This window comes from Chrysochloris asiatica, unplaced genomic scaffold (genome assembly GCF_000296735.1).
Source record: "Chrysochloris asiatica unplaced genomic scaffold, ChrAsi1.0 scaffold00019, whole genome shotgun sequence".
In the NCBI taxonomy this organism is placed as follows: domain Eukaryota; kingdom Metazoa; phylum Chordata; class Mammalia; order Afrosoricida; family Chrysochloridae; genus Chrysochloris; species Chrysochloris asiatica.
This window is the reverse complement of record NW_006408537.1, coordinates 8,442,089-8,461,621: the sequence shown is the minus strand read 5'-3', so window position 1 is coordinate 8,461,621 and position 19,533 is coordinate 8,442,089. Positions and strand designations below refer to the sequence as shown.

The following is a 19,533-nucleotide window of genomic DNA, read 5'->3' as shown; positions in this document are numbered from 1 at the left end:
CCCATCTGCCTTGTTCTTCCATTCCCCTCCCCCTTCTTGTGTATTTCCCACCCACCCTCACCCAGCACCCAAACTATCCTGTGTCTATTCCCTACCCTTTGCTCTATCTTCCCCTCCTCTCATCCCATACATCCCAGTGATCAGCAATTATATATATATACATATATATATATTTTCCCCCTTTTGGGCAGGTTCTTTTTCTTAGTCTTTACAGTAGTGGTCCTATGCAGTATTTCTTCTTTTGTGACTGACTAATTTCACTCAGCATAATGTCCTTAAGGTTCATCCATGTTATGCGGTGGGTTGCAGCTTCCTTGTTGTTATTCAAGGTAGCATAGTATTCCATTGTGTGTATGTACCACAGTCTGTCTGTCTTCTTTTTGCTATTGTAAATAGTGCTGCTATATGAACATTGGTGTGCATATATTTTCTCATGTTATGGCTCGTGTTTCTTGTGGATAAATACCAAGTAGAGGAAATGCTGGATCATATTTCCAACCTTTTGAGAAGCACCATATTGCTCTCCAGAGTGGTTGGACCATTTTGCAATCCCACCAACAATGTAGGAGGGTCCCAGTCTCTCCACATCCTCGCCAGCACTTATAGTCCTCTATTTTTTTGATCTTTGCTGTTATTGCTGGTGTGAGATGATAGCTCATTGTTGTTTTGATTTGCATCTCTCTGATGGCTAGTGATAGTGAACATTTGTTCATATGTTTGTTGGCTGACCAGGTCTCCTCCCTGGTGAAGTGTCTGTTCATGTCCTGCCAGCACCATTCTTATAGACGTATGTGGTGTGCTCCCATGTGACTCCCTTCACCTATTTATCATACATATTTACCTATGTTATCTACTCACAAATTATTGTTAGTCATGACAGCTGTTACAGGATTGTATATGTTACAGCATTTACATAGCTGTCCTTTGTTCTTGTGCCTCTCTCAAGTGTCTTTCTTTGTGTTGGTCATGTGGTAGTAACTTCCCCATGTTGTGTATTGCCTTTCCTTTTCACCAGAATTAACTCTTGTCTACATTCTAGTTGGAGTTCTGGTGTCACACTGTAGGCTAAGCACTGGACTGCTAATTGCAAGGTAGGAGGTTCAAACCCACCAGCTGCTTCTTGGGAACTCTATACAGTGTCTCTTAAATCACAACTGACTTGACAGCATTTAACAGCAACAGCTATCTACTTAGTACTTCTCCCTCCTTCACCCATCCTTGTTAAGTGCCATGGAGTCGATTCCAACTCATAGTGTGACCCTGTATAGGGTTTCTGAGGCTGTAAATCTTTGTGGGAACAAAAAGCCTCATCTTTTTTCCTGCAGAGCAGCTTGTGCGCTCAAACGACTCATCTTGTGATTCCCAGTCCAGTGCTTATCCTACAGAGCACCACACCCCTCTTTCCCCTCCCTAATTACTGTCAAAACATGTTTATTTCTGTGTGTAAAATTATTCCTGACGTTTTATAATAGTGGTCTCTTAGAATATTTGCTCTTTTGTGTTTGGTTTATTTTACTCAGCATAATGTCCTCCAGATTCATCCGTGTTCTGAGATGTGTCACATATTCATCATCATTGTTATCATTGCCTGGTATTACAGTGCATGCATGTGCCACTTTTTTGTCCATACCTTCATTGATGGACACTTAGGTTACTTTCATCTTTCTGCTATTATGAATAATGCTGCGTTGACCATGAGTGTGCCTAAGTCTATTCAGGTCACAGCTTTTATTTCTCTAGGATATATACCTAGGAATAGGATTGATACCAAATATCACATGGTATGTATATTTCTAGCTTTTTAAGTAAGCACCATACCATTTTTTATAGTGGTAATAACATTTTGTACCCTACCAACTGTGTACAAGAGTTCCAATCTCCCACAACCTTTCCAGCATTTTTTGTTCTCTTGTTTATTGTTGTTATTATTGCCAGGGTAAGACAGCATCAAATTGTGAACCCTAGTGGCACAGTGTGTTAAGCATTGGTCTGCTAACCACCAGATCCAGGGTTCAAACCTACCAGCTGCTCCACAGTAGAAAGATAAAGCTTTTTTCTCCCATAAAGATTTACAGATTGAGAAACCCAGTAGGCTGTTTTGCTCTGTTTTATAGGGTCACTGTATATTGAAATCAACTCTAATTTATCTTTCAATGTCTGTGCATTTTTAGGTATGTTACTTTTCTGTTTATGGTGTATATTGTTCTTGTGAAGTGCCGTTGAGTCGGTTGCAACTCATAGCGACCCTGTGTAGGGTTTCTGAGGAACAGCTGGTGAGATTGAACTGCTGACCTTGAGTTTCAACGGCTCTTCAGTCTGGCACATTAACCCACAGTGCCACACCAGGACTCCCTATTTTTTTTCTTCCACAGTCTGTATAATTTTAGTTTGATCTATTTTGAGTGAGTTTTTGTGTATGGTGTAAGGTATGGATCTTGTTTCATTTTTCTGCAAGTGGAATCAAGTGTTGCCAGCACCATTTGTTAAAGTGATTTTTTCTTAACCATTGCATGAACTTCAACCGTTTGTAGAAGATTAGCTGTCCATATTTTTGTTATTAAGTACCTTCAGTCTATTCTGACTCATAGTGACCTCATGTAGGGGTTCCGAGGGTTTTATGTCTTTGTGGATACAGGAAGCCTTGTCTTTCTCCCATGGAGCAGCTGGAAGGCTCAAACTGCCAATCTTATAGTTCACAGTCTAGCGGTTATCCTATGGAGCCACTACACTTTCCAGCTGTCCATAAGTGGATGGATATACTTCTGGGTTCTCAATCCTGGTTCATTTGTCTGTGTGTCTGTCTTTGTACCAGTACTAGACTGTTTTAGGTACCATGACTTTGTAATAGGTTCTGAGGTCAGGGAGTGTGAATTCTCTTACTTTGTTCTTGCTCTTCAATAATGGCTTAGCTTATCCAATGCTTCATTCCTTTCCATGTAAAATTGGAGAGTTAGTATAGAGGAATACAACTGACATTTGTATGTTGAGCTTGTACCCTTCCACTTCGGTAAAATCATGTATTAGTTCCAGTAGCTTTCTTATGGCATCATGGATTTTTAATATATAAGATCATGTCATCTACAAATAGGAAAAGTTTTACTTCTTCCTTATCAATTTGTATGCCTTTTATTTTCCTTTCTCACCTTATTGTTCTAGGTAGGACTTCCAGTACAATACTGAATAAATGTGGTAGTAGAGGTCATCTGTGTCTTGTTCTCATTCCAGAGAGAATGTTTTTAGTCTTGCTTCATTGAGAATAATGTTGGCTGTTCTTTTTGTATGTATACCTTTAATTATGTTTAGAAGTTTCCCTTCTATTTCTGTTTTGCTGAGAGTTTTTATCAAGAATGGATGTTGTGCTTTATCAAATGCCTTTTCTGCATTGTAGAGATGATCATGTTGTTCTTTTTCCAGAGCTGTGTTTATGTCTTGGATTATGTTTGAGTTTGATGCTATCAAAGCATAAACATTTTCTTTTTAAAAAATTATTTATCTCCTCTTGCTTTAGAATTCTATCACTTTTAAGTTGTTCTTTTTGATAGTGTCCCATATAGCTCTTAGACGTGTTTTTCCTCCATTTGTTTCTCTGAATGTTTGTCAAACAAATTAATATCAAGGGTATTGTCCTCTTTTTCATTGTTTGCCTTCTACTCCCATATGCTTCCACTGAATTACCTGTTTCTGAAATTTCATTGTTAGTCTTCTGGATTTCTACTTGTTGTTTTGTATGCTTTCTGAATATCTACTTATTTTGCCATTTTGTTGTTATATTTTTTTCCTGATTTTTTTTAGTTTTTCTAAAATTTCTTTGATGTGTCTGTGTTTTCCTTGATCTCTTTCTAGATATCTTGAATTATCTTAATTATAAGTCTTGAGCATCTTATCAGATAGTTCTATTACCACAGAAAGGTATTCTTACCCTTTATTTTTGTCACTAGCTTGAGCCTTCTTGTTCTACTTTATGTGATTTGATGTTGTCTCAGAGATGTTAAGGCATCATTGTATTTATTGGTTGATTGTACATCTGTTACTTTCACCCTGAGGTTTTATTTTGTTTTGATACATCTGGGTGGGGCACACATGCAACACTGGTCACTAGTTTGGCAACACTGGGGTGCTCACCACCTGTCTCTGGGTGGATGGGGTAATGGTTAAGAGTGTGAGCGAGGGTCTCTGTTCACTGGTCATATGGAGCAGCTGAGGAAAGGCTGGTTGATCATTGGTAACTGTCTGTCATAGGTCCACAGGAGCTCAGGAGTGGATAGTGACACTTGTTAAATGGGTAAGATGGCAAGTGTGATGTGAAGTGGACAAGCAGGAAGCTCTGTCACCACCATTTGTTTGCTGGAATGGAGGATGACAATGGGCATTCACTAGGGTGACACATACCATTTTTAATGAGTATAGTCAATTATTTATAACAAGCTAAGTCTGGTCTGCATAAGCAGTATAAAGCAAAGAGGTACATACGAGCTATACTTTTAGCAAATGTTCCGCAGATCAAAGATTTTAGTGCTAAAATTAAATGCTTAATTGTGCCAGTTAGTAGATTTTTTTCGTCATTTAAATTTCACGATTGGTACTATAGATAATTTTCCTTGTAATCACTTCCTTTGCTCTACCCCTAGTTCCATGACAAGACAGACCAGATTCTTGAGAGCCTGGAACGTATTGTAGAACGGTTGAGACAACCACCATCTATCTCTGCTGAGGTTGAGAAGATTAAGGAGCAGATCAGTGATAATAAGAATGTATCCGTAGACATGGAAAAGCTACAGCCATTGTATGAAACTCTTAAACAGAGAGGAGAGGAAATGATTGCTCGGTCAGAGGGCACTGATAAAGACATATCTGCCAAAGGTAATATGTTTGGGAAATGGAAAATAATGAACTTAACTTTTAAAACAATTCTAAAATTTTATGCTGTGTACTTACTATACAGTTACTTAACAGAATGCAAGCTTTTAGAAAAAGGTATTAACAAATGAGATTTTTATGTGTTTTTAAAATCAATCTGTTAAATACAAAGTGCTACTGTATGCAAAAACTTTGGGTTATACAGGCTTGTTAAACTGATTGGTTAAAACATGATGCTAGTAAGACAATGTTTAGGGATTTTTACTCTCATTACAGAAAACATACTCTATCTTCTATACTATAAACACTGAAATGGCAACTGTGACTGTAGTGAGTCATCTTAGAGGTGTGAGCTGAGAGCCAAAAGAGGAGCCATGCACAGAGATTAGTGGAAATAATGAGAGAAAGAATATTTTAGAAAAAAGACAAAACATGAGGGGATTTCAAAAAATTCACGGAAAAAATGGAATAAGAGATAATGGGATTTTTCCATGATATTTTCAAAGCCCACTCATATATACCCTACAATGTTATACTTCTGGGATATAAGACAACTTTATTCTTGATTTGGAAAGAGTAATTAAGGGATAAACTTTGTCAGGTAGTTATTTCACTTCCTTTGGAATTAAGAGTAGCCTTGATCAACTCGAAAAGCTCCTGAGCCTATTCTGAGCCCACTTAGCTTTGAGCATCCATTTTTATCAGGAAGAGAAGGAGATCCTTAGGTGTTGGAATGTTTTAAATAGGCTTTTGATACCCACTAGATTGGGTTAACCCAAATTTGGCCTAGTTTTAGGTATGTAGCAATTAATTATATGTCTGCTTCACTCCTCAGAGTTGATATATAAAACTATTGATATTAATTCATTCCATAGCTGTTCAAGATAAGCTTGACCAAATGATCTTCATTTGGGAGAACATACATACACTGCTAGAAGAAAGGGAAGCTAAACTCCTGGACGTGATGGAACTAGCAGAAAAGTTCTGGTGCGATCACATGTCATTGGTAGTTACCACTAAAGACACTCAAGATTTCATTCAAGACCTGGAGGATCCTGGAATTGATCCTTCAGTAGTTAAACAACAGCAGGAAGCAGCAGAGGTAAGCAAAAAAATCTCATTCCAAGTTAAATAAGTTATGACATAATGAAGCATGGGTTGCTGTGTTTAGAATTAGACTGATAAAATTTATGTTTTGTTCTAAAAATGGAATGCACAGTGATATGATACGAAAATAGCTTTCGCCCATAAATTTCACATGAAGGATGTATATTTAAAATATGTCCCTTCATCCTTCTGACTTTTATAAGGGCTTCTCTTCTTTAGGCTTCCAAAGTAATTCAGAGTAGTATCTCTGCCTGCTGTGCCCCCATCCTTGCCACTCCTCTAACCTTATTGACAGATATCTCTCTAGAGTATCTTTTATTAAGAGTCATTGCTTAAAACAGTCAGAGGCATCCACTGCCTACTATATAGAGCTAAAACTCCCTAGAACAAAGTATTTGGCCTTTGACCTCTTATCCTTGCCTGTGCTTGTGTTTTCAAAATCTCTTTGTCTGCTGTTTCTTCTTCACCTAGCTCCCTCTTCCATTAATTAGATGATGACTTTTCTAAAAGCTATTATGTTCTTCTCACTGTCTGTACTTTCGTACAGTACATTTCGTTTTCTTACCCTAGAATCATCTTAATACCATGCTTGTGGAAAATCCCACTCTGGCTTTAAGATTCAGGTGGATTGTTAGCTCCCTTGTAAACATTTTTTTTTTTTTTTTTTTTGTACACTAGACAGATTTTAGTCTGCCCATGTTCCCATAACACATTCTTCTTGGAAAGGACTCTACAAGTAGTATGGCTTATCATTGCTTACACACCTGTCTTTCTTATGGATTTTGTTGAGCTCCTTGAGTTCCTAACCACAGCTATTTCTGATAATATCTGCAATGCTTAGGTTAGGGCTTAGTTCATACAAGATGCATAAATATATTTAACGAAGAAGATAAAAACATGAAGATAGAATTTTGGTTGTGATTTTTTAAAAATAATTTACATGTCTTATTGGTAATGACACAAAATTATATCTAAGAATAGATTGTCATAAATCTGCTAACAAATCTATTAATTTGTATAAACTCTTTGAATTCATATTTTGCTTGTACATATTATGTTGTTGGAGTCCTGATGTGCTAAATTAGTTGATTTTAAAAATAAAAATGTCTTCCTATACTTTTCAGTATTGTTGATTTTTTTAAAAACTGTTCTGATATTTGTTACATGGGATGATGGTCTGGTACTGTAGGTTACTCACTAGACTGCTAACTCAAGGTCAGTGGTACAAACCTACCTACCAGCTGCTCCTCAGAAACCCTATATACAGGGTCACCATGAATTGGAACCAGCTCACCTGCTACTTAACTTTTAAATGTATGTATGGTATTTATTACTCACCTCATATGTGCTTTTTTATTTTAAAAAAACTTTTTGGTTCTATTTTCTTGATTAAAAATAGTTACTACAGTAACTTAGAAAACAGAAGGGAGAAAATAAAAACGGACCATAATTCCACTCTAGAAATACCACCATTAATGTCTTTGTGCACATTTTTTTTAGTTTTAATGCTGGTTTGCTTTAAGTTCTAAGGCTGTCCTTTTGTTTTTCTAGTCCATACGGGAAGAAATAGAAGGACTGCAGGAAGAGCTGGATATAGTTGTTAACCTGGGCTCAGAACTCATCTCCGCATGTGGGGAACCTGACAAACCCATTGTCAAGAAGAGCATAGATGAGGTACAGCGGGCATACTTTGGATTCTTATTAGAATGCTATTCAGATTTAGTTAACTAAATTAGAATTTTTCACTAAAATATGTTTCATAGAAGTGGTTGAAAATCTAACATATGAACTAGAACTGAAAAGAGTTCTAATGTTTCTATTGTAGTTGAATTCAGCTTGGGATTCTCTAAATAAAGCTTGGAAGGACCGTGTTGATAAACTTGATGAAGCGATGCAGGCTGCCGTTCAGTATCAGGATGGACTGCAGGTAAGTGTGTCTGCTGGTATTAGCTGGAGGGTGTATTTGTACTAATTGATGCCTACAAATTCCCACAGTGGCACTACCCTAAGACTGCAAGTGTGTATGCGATTGTGAACAAATCCATTTCTGCAATTTTCTTAGCTACTTCAACTCATATTTTTTGCCTATTAGAATATATATTTGACATTCAAATATGTGTAGACTTACATACGCATCTGTATATATGTAGTGAAATTTACTTTGAAAATAAATATTTTACTGTGTTTTTTTCAAGTGAAAATAAATGTTCCCACACAATATTTTTCATAAATGGCTCAGCACCAGACAGCAAAATGGAACCGAATCTGGATTCTGTTCTAAAATTGAGTGTAATAAGATGAAAGGAGTAAACATTATCTAAAAATATCACCAAGTTTAAAGTCAGAAGTAAAGAAATTTGATTTGAAGCCAATGTTCTCCGTGTACTAAAATAGATTTCTATTTCATTAGATCATAATCTGATGTGTAAAAAGTGTTTTCTTCTTTTCCACATAAGTAATTCCTTTTAATAATTGTTGTTTTTTGCATTTCCCAAGGGTCCTCATTCAGTTCCATTTTTAAGTTTGTTTATATAAATATTTAAAATGTTTAACTCAGGGGTATTCCTCTCCTTACCTTCCATCACTTTGTTCCATTTCCTAAGAAGCTGCTAAGAGTTTACTCTGCCACCCCTCCTACCATATGGAAAAGGCCTTTATAAGTATTTCCATAATGCCAGCTGAATATTCTTTTTAAAGCTCAGATGAGAACAACTGTTCCTTTTTGATTAGACATTCCATTTCTATAGTCAAAAAAATAAATTTCACAAACCAGCATTCATGCTAGCTAAAGCATGTTGTTAACTGTGGAGGACTATATGAAAAACATCACTGCAAATAAAACCTGAATATAACTCATCTCACCCCATCCCCTCCCTTTTTTTAACCAAAATCATAATATATTGATTGTTGTTAAGTGCCATCGAATCTGTTCCGACTCATACTGGCCATTGCATTTATTGCTATGGGTCCGAAGCGACTGGATGGCACTTAACAACAACAACAACAATAATCAATAAATTATGCATAATTTATTGATAAATAAAATGGCCAGTATCTCTATGAGGATGGGTCAGAATGTCCACTTACCTTTAGTAAGCTGGAGCTCTGGTAGTGCTGTAGGATCAGCACTGGACTGCTAACCAGAAGGCCAACAGTTCAAACCCACCAGCTGCTCTATAGGAGATGGATGAGATTGTCTGTCTCTGTAAAGATTTATAGCCTCAGAAACCCTATAGAGGGTTGCTGTGACTTGGAATTGACTTGATGGCAGTGGGTTTGGTTTTGGGTCTTTGTAAATTATTTACTTGTGCTCTCTCCCGTGGCTAGAGGTAGTACCACCACCATGCATAGCCATTGGATCTTAGGAGCTGTCAATCATAGGAGACCCTAGGCAAGACACCAGGAATTGTATAATCTCATTGCCATATTGATTGTGCTTTGGTAGTATTGTACTTTTATGCAAATAAAGATTTACATTTTCATTTTAAAACGGATTTGAAATTTATTAAGCAATTACCTAGATGCAAGCACCTCTAGATACTAAGGAAACGTCAAGATTTAATTACATTGTAAAATGAATTTGTTCCTTAGGTTTCTGTTGACATCTTAGAGTCTATTGATGATAGATTAAAAATATTAAGACATTATTCTTGCTATGTGGTCTGACAACTTTAAATTTTGTTTTAAGTGCAAAATAATTTTTTTATTCAGTACCTGAAAAAATACAAGTTGAACCTTTTTTAAAAAATGTTCATATTACCTAAAAAAAAAAAAGGGGGGAGGAAATATCAGGTCTGTGTTACAATTCAGAATAATGGTCCTAATTCTAATAATCTGTATGTGCAGGCTTTTAATGTTAATCTAAATAACGAGCAAAGGAGCTCTGGTAGCGTAGTGGTGGTTACGAATTGGGCTGCTAATCTCATGGTTAGCAATTCAAAACTACCTCCTGTTCCATGGGAGAAACATGAGGCTTTCTGCTCCTGTAAAGATTTACAGCCTCAGAAACCGTGTAAAGGGTTGCTATGTATGAGTCAGAACCGACTCCATGGCACATAACAACAACAACAAATAACAAGCAAAGATTTGGCTAAGTCAGATATTTTGCTCACGTGCTAAAAAATAAATTTCTTGTTTTATTAACCCAATAACAACAGCTGAGGTGGAATATTTGTATAATACTTAGGCTGCCTTTTTTGCAGATGTAAGAGAGAACATAGATTTTATTTTATGTGATTGAATTTGTAAACAAAATTTTAAATGGACTTGTGTTTGAAAAATTTTAATATTCTAAGATTCTGTTAAAGAATTTCCTTTGCAAACTTGGATGTGGAATGGAAAGTTACATCTATTTTATTTTATCTGTTTTTCAGTCTATATTTGACTGGGTAGATATTGCTGGTGGTAAATTAGCTTCAATGTCACCAATCGGAACCGATCTTGAAACTGTCAAGCAGCAGATTGAAGAGCTAAAGGTATGTGTCAGGGATAACTAATGTAGCAAATACTTCCTTGCATTGTTAAGTTGTTGGTTCCAGGATGTCTTTTTACAGACTGATCTCTTTTATGTAATTAAATATTTACATTTTGATTATGAAATTGATTTAATGTTTATTAAGCACTTAAGGAGCTCTGGTAACGTAGTGGTTACGAATCGGGCTGCTAACCTTAAGGTCTGCAGTTCAGAACTACCAGCTGTTCTACAGAAGAAAGATGAGGCTTTCTGCTCCCATAAAGATTTACAGCCTTGGAAACCCTATGCAGGGTTGCTATGAGTCAGAACCGACTCCACAGCACATAACAACACACATTTTATTTAAATATCTATGAGATACTTTCTAAATATGGGATCATACTGTACGGATTTTTATAGCTTCTTTTTATTGAGACATATACTGTTGTCCTCAGTATATATACACTACAATTTTCACATCCTTCAGTATCTTTTAGTCTAAGAGGCTAAAGACATACTTACAGTTGAATGGTGATTCCTAGAATGATGTATTGTGGAAGGTTGGTTTTTGTTGTTGTTGAACGTATGTATGTGTTTCCCATCTGCTTTCCTCTGTAATTTTTGCTTTTGTGGCTCTTGATCTCCAGCTGTGAAAATGGCTGGACTGTTTCCTCTTTTAATTCCTCTGTACTGATGATCATTTATCAAAGAGGGATCAGCTATTTCCTTCCTAACTTCATAGCACACCTTTTTTTCAAGGAACTCAGTGGATTTTCATATTAAATTATTATCTGCCTTTATATTTTTAGCTATAAGTGTGACAATATTTTATTTGGATGTAATTTTTAAGGTTTGTTTTCTGCTATAATTATTGTTGTTGTGCCATCAAGTTGGTTCTGACCCATAGCAACCCTTTATAGGGTTTCCTAGGAATGGCTGGTGAGCTTGAACCACCTGCCTTGCAGTTTAAACCAACTTTGCAGTTGGTTAACCCACAGCACCACAAAATCTTGTCTATTCATATATAAACACATGGTTTACTTTACATAAAATTATAGCGGTGGTGGTAGTGGTAAAGGAGAGTTTATTTTGTATATTTGCATATATGGAATCCTGGTGTGGTACTGTAGGATAAGCACTAGACTGCAAGGTCAGTTTAATTCAAACTCACCAGCTGTTCTTCAGAAACCCTATATAGGGTCTCTATGAGTCAGAACCCACTTGATGTCACTTAACAACAACAACACTTTGCCTGCATATCAATGTTTTTCATTCAGCAGGCTGGTTAGTGCTCATTTTGACAGCAGTCTCCCTAAGTTTATATCCCATCTTATGCATTTACTAGCTAAGTAGCTCTAGGCTAGTCATCTAACTGGTATCATTTTTGTAACCCTAACTTACATTGAGGATAAAACTATTTCTCTGTTAAGTTTGTTGATAGAAGCAAGTTCTCAGTATATTTTAGTTTTTATTTTTTAGTTATTTTCACATGCCTGAAATAAATTTAAGGGTCTGCTCAGCCATTCATTATTTGTTGTTACAGATTAAAATCAATAGGATATTTTATAAAGGGACAATTTGCTATTAAAAGCATCTATTTGGTATCCTGAGATATGGGAAGCCAAGATTAACTATTCACCATCAGTTTAGGAAGCCACAGGAGAGAAAATCATGTTATTTTGTTTCAGAAGAGGGTGAGACACAGGAATAACGAAATGTTATTAAACAGCACAGCAGCCCAGTTAAAAGTAACCATGGCTTCAAGATATGTGCATGTTTTAGGGCAGTACATACAAATTTGTGTTTTTAAGAGACAGTTTTTTTCCCCCGTTTTGTTCTAAAACTTGCTTATTTAAGGTATGAGTATATAGTTAGAAATTGAAAAATGTTCAGTCCTGAAATTTAATTCTTCATTGTAAAGAACAAAATGAAACATCACAATTATAATAAGCACATTGCATTTTTCTGTCAGAAAATATTCCTCTTGTATTTTTCTTTAATTCCTTTATTATATTGGACTGTGTTAGATTTTTATTCTTCATCTCTCTTCCTCTAGTTAGAAATATGAATTAGAATATCTATTCCATGTACTTTTTTTTTGTTTAAAGTTACTGATTTAAGATAAATTTCTCATATTTATTTCTTTATAAAAAATAGCAATTTAAGTCAGAAGCCTATCAACAACAGATAGAAATGGAAAGACTAAACCATCAAGCAGAGCTTTTGCTCAAGAAAGTAACAGAAGAGAGTGATAAGCATACTGTTCAAGACCCATTAATGGAACTGAAATTGATATGGGATAGCTTGGATGAGAGAATTATCAACAGACAGGTACGTATTAAGACTTTTGTTAAGAAGTTATAAAGTCTCCATTACTTATGCCAGTGTAACATAATTATTTTTTTAATTAGGCAATTGTGTGCATTAAGTTTATTTTAATCTTTTTATTGTGAATTTTGAGTGAAGCTTTATAAAGGCTCATCAGTCCCACAATTATATACACTTTGCGTAATTACAGTAATTGCAGTTTACTCCATGTACCTCCGTTAGCTGTAGTTACCTCTATTTTGTTTCTTCCCTCCTCTCCATCCCCAACCCGCCTTGTAACCATCATAGAATGTTTCATTTAGCAAGACAATCTTTTCTGAACTTTTACAACGGTGGTCTCCTTATACGTAAACTTTTGAAGACCTCAGGTTCCTGTGTTTCATTAGAACTCTTTCTGTCTTACAGGTATCTTAAAAAACAAAACTACAAAGTAAGAGATTCAGATGTTAATTGTAAGAAATATATGATGGCTGCACCTCATTGGATATGCTTATGGACACATATAATATGAAACAAGTCAATTTTTTGTCCCTGTTTGTATGTTATTTGTAATATTGAATTCACTAGTGGATTTTCTTCCTTTCTACTTTTCCTGTAGCATAAGCTGGAGGGGGCTCTGTTAGCACTAGGACAGTTCCAGCATGCCCTGGATGAGCTTCTGACATGGCTGACACACACTGAGGGCTTGCTAGGCGAGCAGAAACCTGTTGGAGGAGACCCAAAGGCCATTGAAATTGAACTTGCCAAGCATCATGTATGTATTTATTATCGTTTATTATATTTCTTCTGTATGCATAGAGTTTATGTTGACATTCAGTAGTCTTTCATAGACTTTAACTAAATTCAGATTAATAGTAATATCTTCAAAGTTTTAAATTCTAATCTAAATATATAGTTCTTGATTTTCAAATAAAAAGTGTTTGATTATTGTACGTTTATTATCATTTTTTTAAAATAAAAGTACGGTTTTAGCACTTTAAGCTTTCTATCATACTTTTCCTCACAGTGATTGTTCCCTAATTTAAGTTATCCTTCCTCTTTTACCTAGCTCTATTACATTTATAGTTGTAGTCAAGCTATAGCTAATGTAGCAATTAGAACTTATTTTACATCATTAATGTTTAAATGGAGTCCTGGGGAGGTGCTGTGGGCTCTAGCACTGGACCGCAAGGTTGGTTCAAACTCACCAGCTGCTCCTTGGAAACCCTATACAGGGTTGCAGTAAGTCGGACAACAGTGTTTAAATGGAAACCTGTTTTGTTATTTGATGTCTACAATAAAGCTTTTCTATAAATAATAAGACTGACCCAACAGACTCTGCATAAAAACCAAATTTATTTATTCTCAGAGTGTCAGTTATGAGATGTGTTTACATTTGTTATATGTAACAATTGTCTTGAAAGTTAACACACGTCATTGATGGGAACTTGTATGTTATTGTTGTTAAGTGCCATCCAGTCGATTCCGACTCAGAGACACCCTGTATAAGGTTTCCAAGACTTGTAAATCTTTGTGGGAGCAGAAAGCCTCATCTCTCCCTTGGAGCAGCTGGCAGGCTCAAAGCACCAATCCCTGGCTCTCAGTCTAGTATTTACCCTATGGAGCTACCATGCTCCCTTAAAACTTTGACACATATATGATATTTGTATCGTGGGTGGTGGTGATTATATGCCATGGATTTACTTCTGACTTACAGTGATTTCTGAGCCTGTAAATCTTTACTGGAATAAAAGGCCTCATCTTTTTCCTATGAAATGGCTGGTAGATTTGAACTGTTGACCTTGCAGTTAGAAACTCATAACCCACTACGCTACCTGGGCTCCTTCAATAGTAGAAATGGAAGAAGCAGGCTCTCTGTTCTAATTGTTTTGTAGGGGCCAGGTGGGGGACCTTGTAATTCTTTTTTGTCCCTCTTTGAACAGTTAGCAGTGATTCCTTTTCTCTTTTTTTTCTGTTTCCCAGAGATCAAAAGTTAGAGGACTTAGAATTCCCAGCACAGTTGCTAGAGAAAGGAGGGAATGTTTGTGCCTCTTTACCTCTTTCTGCTCCTGAATTCTGGCTTCTGTAGCAGGACTCAGACTCTTTGAAAGACTATATCTTACAGAATTATCTTTTATAGATCTTAGAACATTTTGAAAGTGATTACTATGGTAAACATATCGCAGTCCATCCTTGCTATAAAGATAACTTTTTTATTACTTGGTTTTTTTAGCCTTTGAAAAACACTACCTTGCCAGATGTGTTAGATAATGAGTGGATGCAGTTAGAGAAACAATGATCTCTGATCATTACTGCTGTTCCCTGGAATTCGTCTTGCTTCAAGATGACTTACATAGGGCCAGGAGATGATGTGTCTTTTTCCTTTTTTACTACTGTTTGCCAACTCTAAGTCAGTGTGTGTATGGAAGGATAATGATCCACTCTTAGTAAGAGTAGAGGCAAGTTTTCTTTTGGTTTCTGAAAATTCAACCATAGTCTTGTTGAAAGGAAACTATTAGCCAAGGCTATATTATTCCATAATGTGTAATTCATTTCAGTATAAGAAAATGAGTGTTTTTTTTTTAGCTTTAGAACTTTCTGTACTTACAACTCTTGTCTCAGTGTGATGTATTTTGGTAATATTAATTCTTATGTTTCTGCTGTATAAAAGAAAGACATTGTTTATTGGGATCTATAGTAAACATTTCAAATGTGTATTTTCTAGTGAAAAAAAGCTTAACATTGGAATGGTGGGCTTCAGTATCTTTGATATACAAGGAGATCTCTTTTCCTTGAGTGTTACAGTCTCCTGTCAATTTAGAAGTTAACTGGTACTATTTCAAGACCTGTACAAGAGAATACAGTAGAATATTCTATGGATATTATTTTTTTCCCTTTCAGAATACTTAACTGTACAATGTGGTACTGTGCACCTTAGAAGTATAGTAATTTCATATTTAAATGTGAATTTATAGAAGTAAAAGTTATTTTGAGTTAATTAAGACACGAGAATTAAGTTAAATTAAAATGATCATTGATAAAATGAAAACTGTTAGAACCTTTTAGTTATAATACCTGTATAGTTAATGCCATCAATTGCAAGATTATTCTAATGGGGAGAACTGGCAAAATATTCTCATATAATAATTTTAGGGAATTTTAATAGACTAATGTTATGCCCAGAAAAGCTATAAAACTGTAGCAAAAAAAAAACAAACAACCCATCATTTAAAACTATTATTATTGAGAATCTGTGTATATGATTGTTTTGTTTCAGTGTGTTTCATAACCAGAAAAGAAAGTAATAGCATTAAAAGCAATATTAACATATTACAAACTGTTAAGCTTGGTGCTATCTTAATATTTTCAGGTGCTCCAAAATGATGTATTAGCTCATCAGTCCACAGTGGAGGCCGTTAATAAAGCAGGAAATGATTTAATTGAATCAAGTGCAGGAGAAGAAGCAAGCAACCTTCAGAACAAGCTAGAGGTTTTAAATCAACGCTGGCAAAATGTTTTGGAAAAAACAGAACAAAGGAAGCAACAGCTGGATGGTGCCTTGCGCCAGGTGAATAATAAATCCTGCAACTTTCTATAACGTTCAAGATCAAACAGCATAAAATTATTTCATTAGTTTACAACCCCTGTTTAATTTTTTTATACCTCAAGGAGAGAGGTTAAAATCAGTGTGATAACAGATAGAACAGAGCAGAATACAGCTCTCTAGTTCTTAGCTTAAAACTCCTCTGATAAAGAAAGGCAAGGCAAAATCTTATGGCCCCTGGCTGTCCTTAAGCCTGCCTAGAGAGGTTTACCAGGCTGGGGTTGTTTGAACATTGTCTTCTGTTTGAAAGACAATATTTATGGCCCAAACGTAAAACTCCCTGTCACTTCAGGCCAAAGGGTTCCATGGCGAAATTGAGGATCTGCAGCAGTGGCTGACTGATACAGAGCGTCATCTGTTGGCATCCAAACCTCTAGGAGGCTTACCAGAAACGGCCAAGGAACAGCTAAATGCCCACATGGTAAGTACATTAGTCCTACAGTTCTAGCCTCAGATTAATAGTCTGTCTGACCATGTTGTATGGGCCTTTGTTGTAGTTGTTGTTAAGTGCCATTGAGTTGGTTTCAACTCACAGCAACCCTGTATAGGGTTTCCAAGGAGCAGCTGGTAGATTTGAACTGCTGACCTTAGAGTTCACAGTCCAATGCTGATCCTACAACACCACATCTGGAGTCCATATGAGTCCTTGTTGTTGTTGTTAAGTACCGTGGAGTCGGTTCCAACTCATAGTGACTCTACACCAGCTTTCTGAGGCTGCACATCTTTATGGGAGCAGAAAGCCTCATCTTTCTCCTGCAGAATAGCTAGTAGTTTTGAACTGCTGAACTTGAGGTTAGCAGCCTGATTCATAACCACTACATTACCAGTAGTAAACAAATCCTAGGAAAAAGTGGAAATGATGTAGTTCTACAGTGTTTAAAACGTCATTCATTGGTGAACATTTTCAGAACTTATTTTTTTATTTCAAATATTTGTGTGTTCAGATACGAAGAGAGATTTTAGCAGTTTAGATATTATGAAGGACCAAATCTGCCCCCGTAAAAAGTAATGAGATTGGACAGGTAGTAATATAACATGCAATTGGTAGATTGTACCTGGAATAGAAAAAACAAAAATAAAAAACAACCCTAAAGCCAGAAAATGAATTCTTATTCTGTTAAATGAAAGGTCTTTGTTTTGATGGTGATGGGGCCTTGCCTTCAGATTTTCACTTATACTATAAATGGAGAAGGGTAGGCTTCTGTCTTAACTGTCCAGAGTAGAGTATTGGGCCCCTGAGTTGTTTCCCCTCCTAATTATGTTGCATTATCAACTCCTAGAATGAGATGGAACAATCTATGAAACTTGAGACTTTGACTTTCTTCCATATAAATTGTTGTTAAGTGCTGTCAAGTCAATTCTGACCCATGGCGGCCGTATTTAGGGTTTTCAAGGAGCGGCTGACTTTGTGGTTTAAACTGACTTTGCAGTCCAGTGCATTAACCCACAGTGCCACACCAGGACTTCATTTCATATAAATGTTGTTGTTGTTATGTTCCGTGGAGTCGGTTCCGACTCATAACAACCCTGCACAGGGTTTCCAAGGCTGTTAATCTTTACGGGAGCAGAAAACCTCATCTTTCTCCCATGGAGCAGCTGGTAATTTCAAACTGCTGACCTTGTGGTTCGCAGCCCAATTTGTAACCACTACACTATATAAATAAGGACTGATTAATGTAGATTTCCTTCGACTTATCATCAGCTCCTTTTCATTTTCTGTTATAATTCAATGCTGATGATTCTAGGAAAAACTAGTCTGTCTCAGAGTTTGAAAATTGTTTCTCTAATTTTTACACTTAGGAGAGTTTGCATCAAAAATGGGTTTTTTTGGTTGTTGTTAGTATTTAAAATATTGGCAGTTATATGTTTATTTGTAAAGAAAAGTAGAAGTGTTTAGGAATTTGGCAAAAAATCATGGACGACTGTGTATTAAAATTTGCAGTCTCTAGTAGATGTGTATTATTGCTGTAAGATCTTAATACAGCTGCAGTTGTTTGGAAATAATTTTGAATTTGTTGATGAAATAAGTAGTAAACATCTTATAGATGTTGTAATAAATAAAACAAACATTAGATATGATATATTTATTTCAAAACTACAATGAATAGTTAAAATCAGTTCTATTAATCCAGTAAAGAATATTCTAAAAATATTTGAGATACATTCATTGTTTCAGAAAATTATTATGTGAGTGGCTTTTGTTTTTTTTTAGGGTGGGTGGGTGGATGGTGGTTTGCCACAAGGAGTCTATTTGTTTCACAGAGTAAGTCATTGACTAAATAAATACTTGGGAATGCCACTCTTTCTTCTCTATAAAGGCTGACTGACTTTACTATCATGGAGGTACCTGTAGATAGCTTTTACAACCCATTAATATTAAGTTTAGTGAGTTATGAACAAATAGCTGCTTAAGCTTATTCATTAAAAGCTTAAGTATTAAAATGTTAATGTAGAAGCATATTACGGAGTTTCAGAAATTTCATGCAAACATGGAATTGAAAGATAATTGTACTTACCTGAAATTTTGGGAAAATATATTTGAAGTTTTTCGAAAATTTTTTTTAAAAGAGAATGAAACTTTTTGAAGCCTTTTTTAATCAGTAAGGATTTGAAAAGCAAAGGGCTTGTTTTTAAAGTGCTGTACTTTTAATAAAACATTTGTTATTGTTAAGTGCCATCGAGTCCATTCTGACTCCTTGTGGTTCAGATCGATCTTGCAGTCCAGTGTGTTTGCTTATTCTATAGTGCCAAACCAGGACTGTATTGTAATTAGAAGTTTTAACAAGGTTATGAATGAGGAATAATATTCAGAGTGCCTGAATTTTACTTTAATGATTCCAATGTGTGAATAACGTAAATGTGCACTATACTGGGGCTTTACTTTCTGTCCATTGCTTATTTTCTCAGTGCAGGATTAAATTATACCAACAGAGTACATATATAGCATTCACTTACCGTTTTCCTAGGAGAGACTTGGAGAGCCCTTCTTTTTAGAGGAGGAAGTTGAGGCTCAGGGAAGTTGAATTACTTGTCCAAAGTCACACAGCTGATTAGTTACTGATATAAGCTATCTGGATAGCATTTAAAATAATAACTTCACAACTCTGACATGCCTGTATGGATAGAGAGTCTAGCACCATGTCTAAAACTTCCCCATAGAGAGAGTATGACTGTTGCTTTGGGATTTCTTTTTTCTTCAGTATAG

At 35.8% G+C, this 19,533-nt stretch overlaps 1 protein-coding gene across 4 annotated transcripts in view; it reads left to right on the top strand.

The window, feature by feature from the left end:
• The window catches only part of DST (dystonin), a 626,281-nt gene that overhangs the window by 560,495 nt on the left and 46,253 nt on the right, over positions 1–19,533 (top strand). For all 4 annotated transcript variants that reach the window (XM_006835734.1, XM_006835735.1, XM_006835736.1 and 1 more), the window contains 9 exons: positions 4,629–4,860; positions 5,733–5,959; positions 7,516–7,638; positions 7,790–7,891; positions 10,338–10,439; positions 12,575–12,748; positions 13,344–13,499; positions 16,095–16,292; positions 16,621–16,749. In XM_006835734.1, the coding sequence (XP_006835797.1) occupies positions 4,629–4,860; positions 5,733–5,959; positions 7,516–7,638; positions 7,790–7,891; positions 10,338–10,439; positions 12,575–12,748; positions 13,344–13,499; positions 16,095–16,292; positions 16,621–16,749 (1,443 nt within the window). The remainder of the gene's footprint in view (positions 1–4,628; positions 4,861–5,732; positions 5,960–7,515; positions 7,639–7,789; positions 7,892–10,337; positions 10,440–12,574; positions 12,749–13,343; positions 13,500–16,094; positions 16,293–16,620; positions 16,750–19,533) is intronic.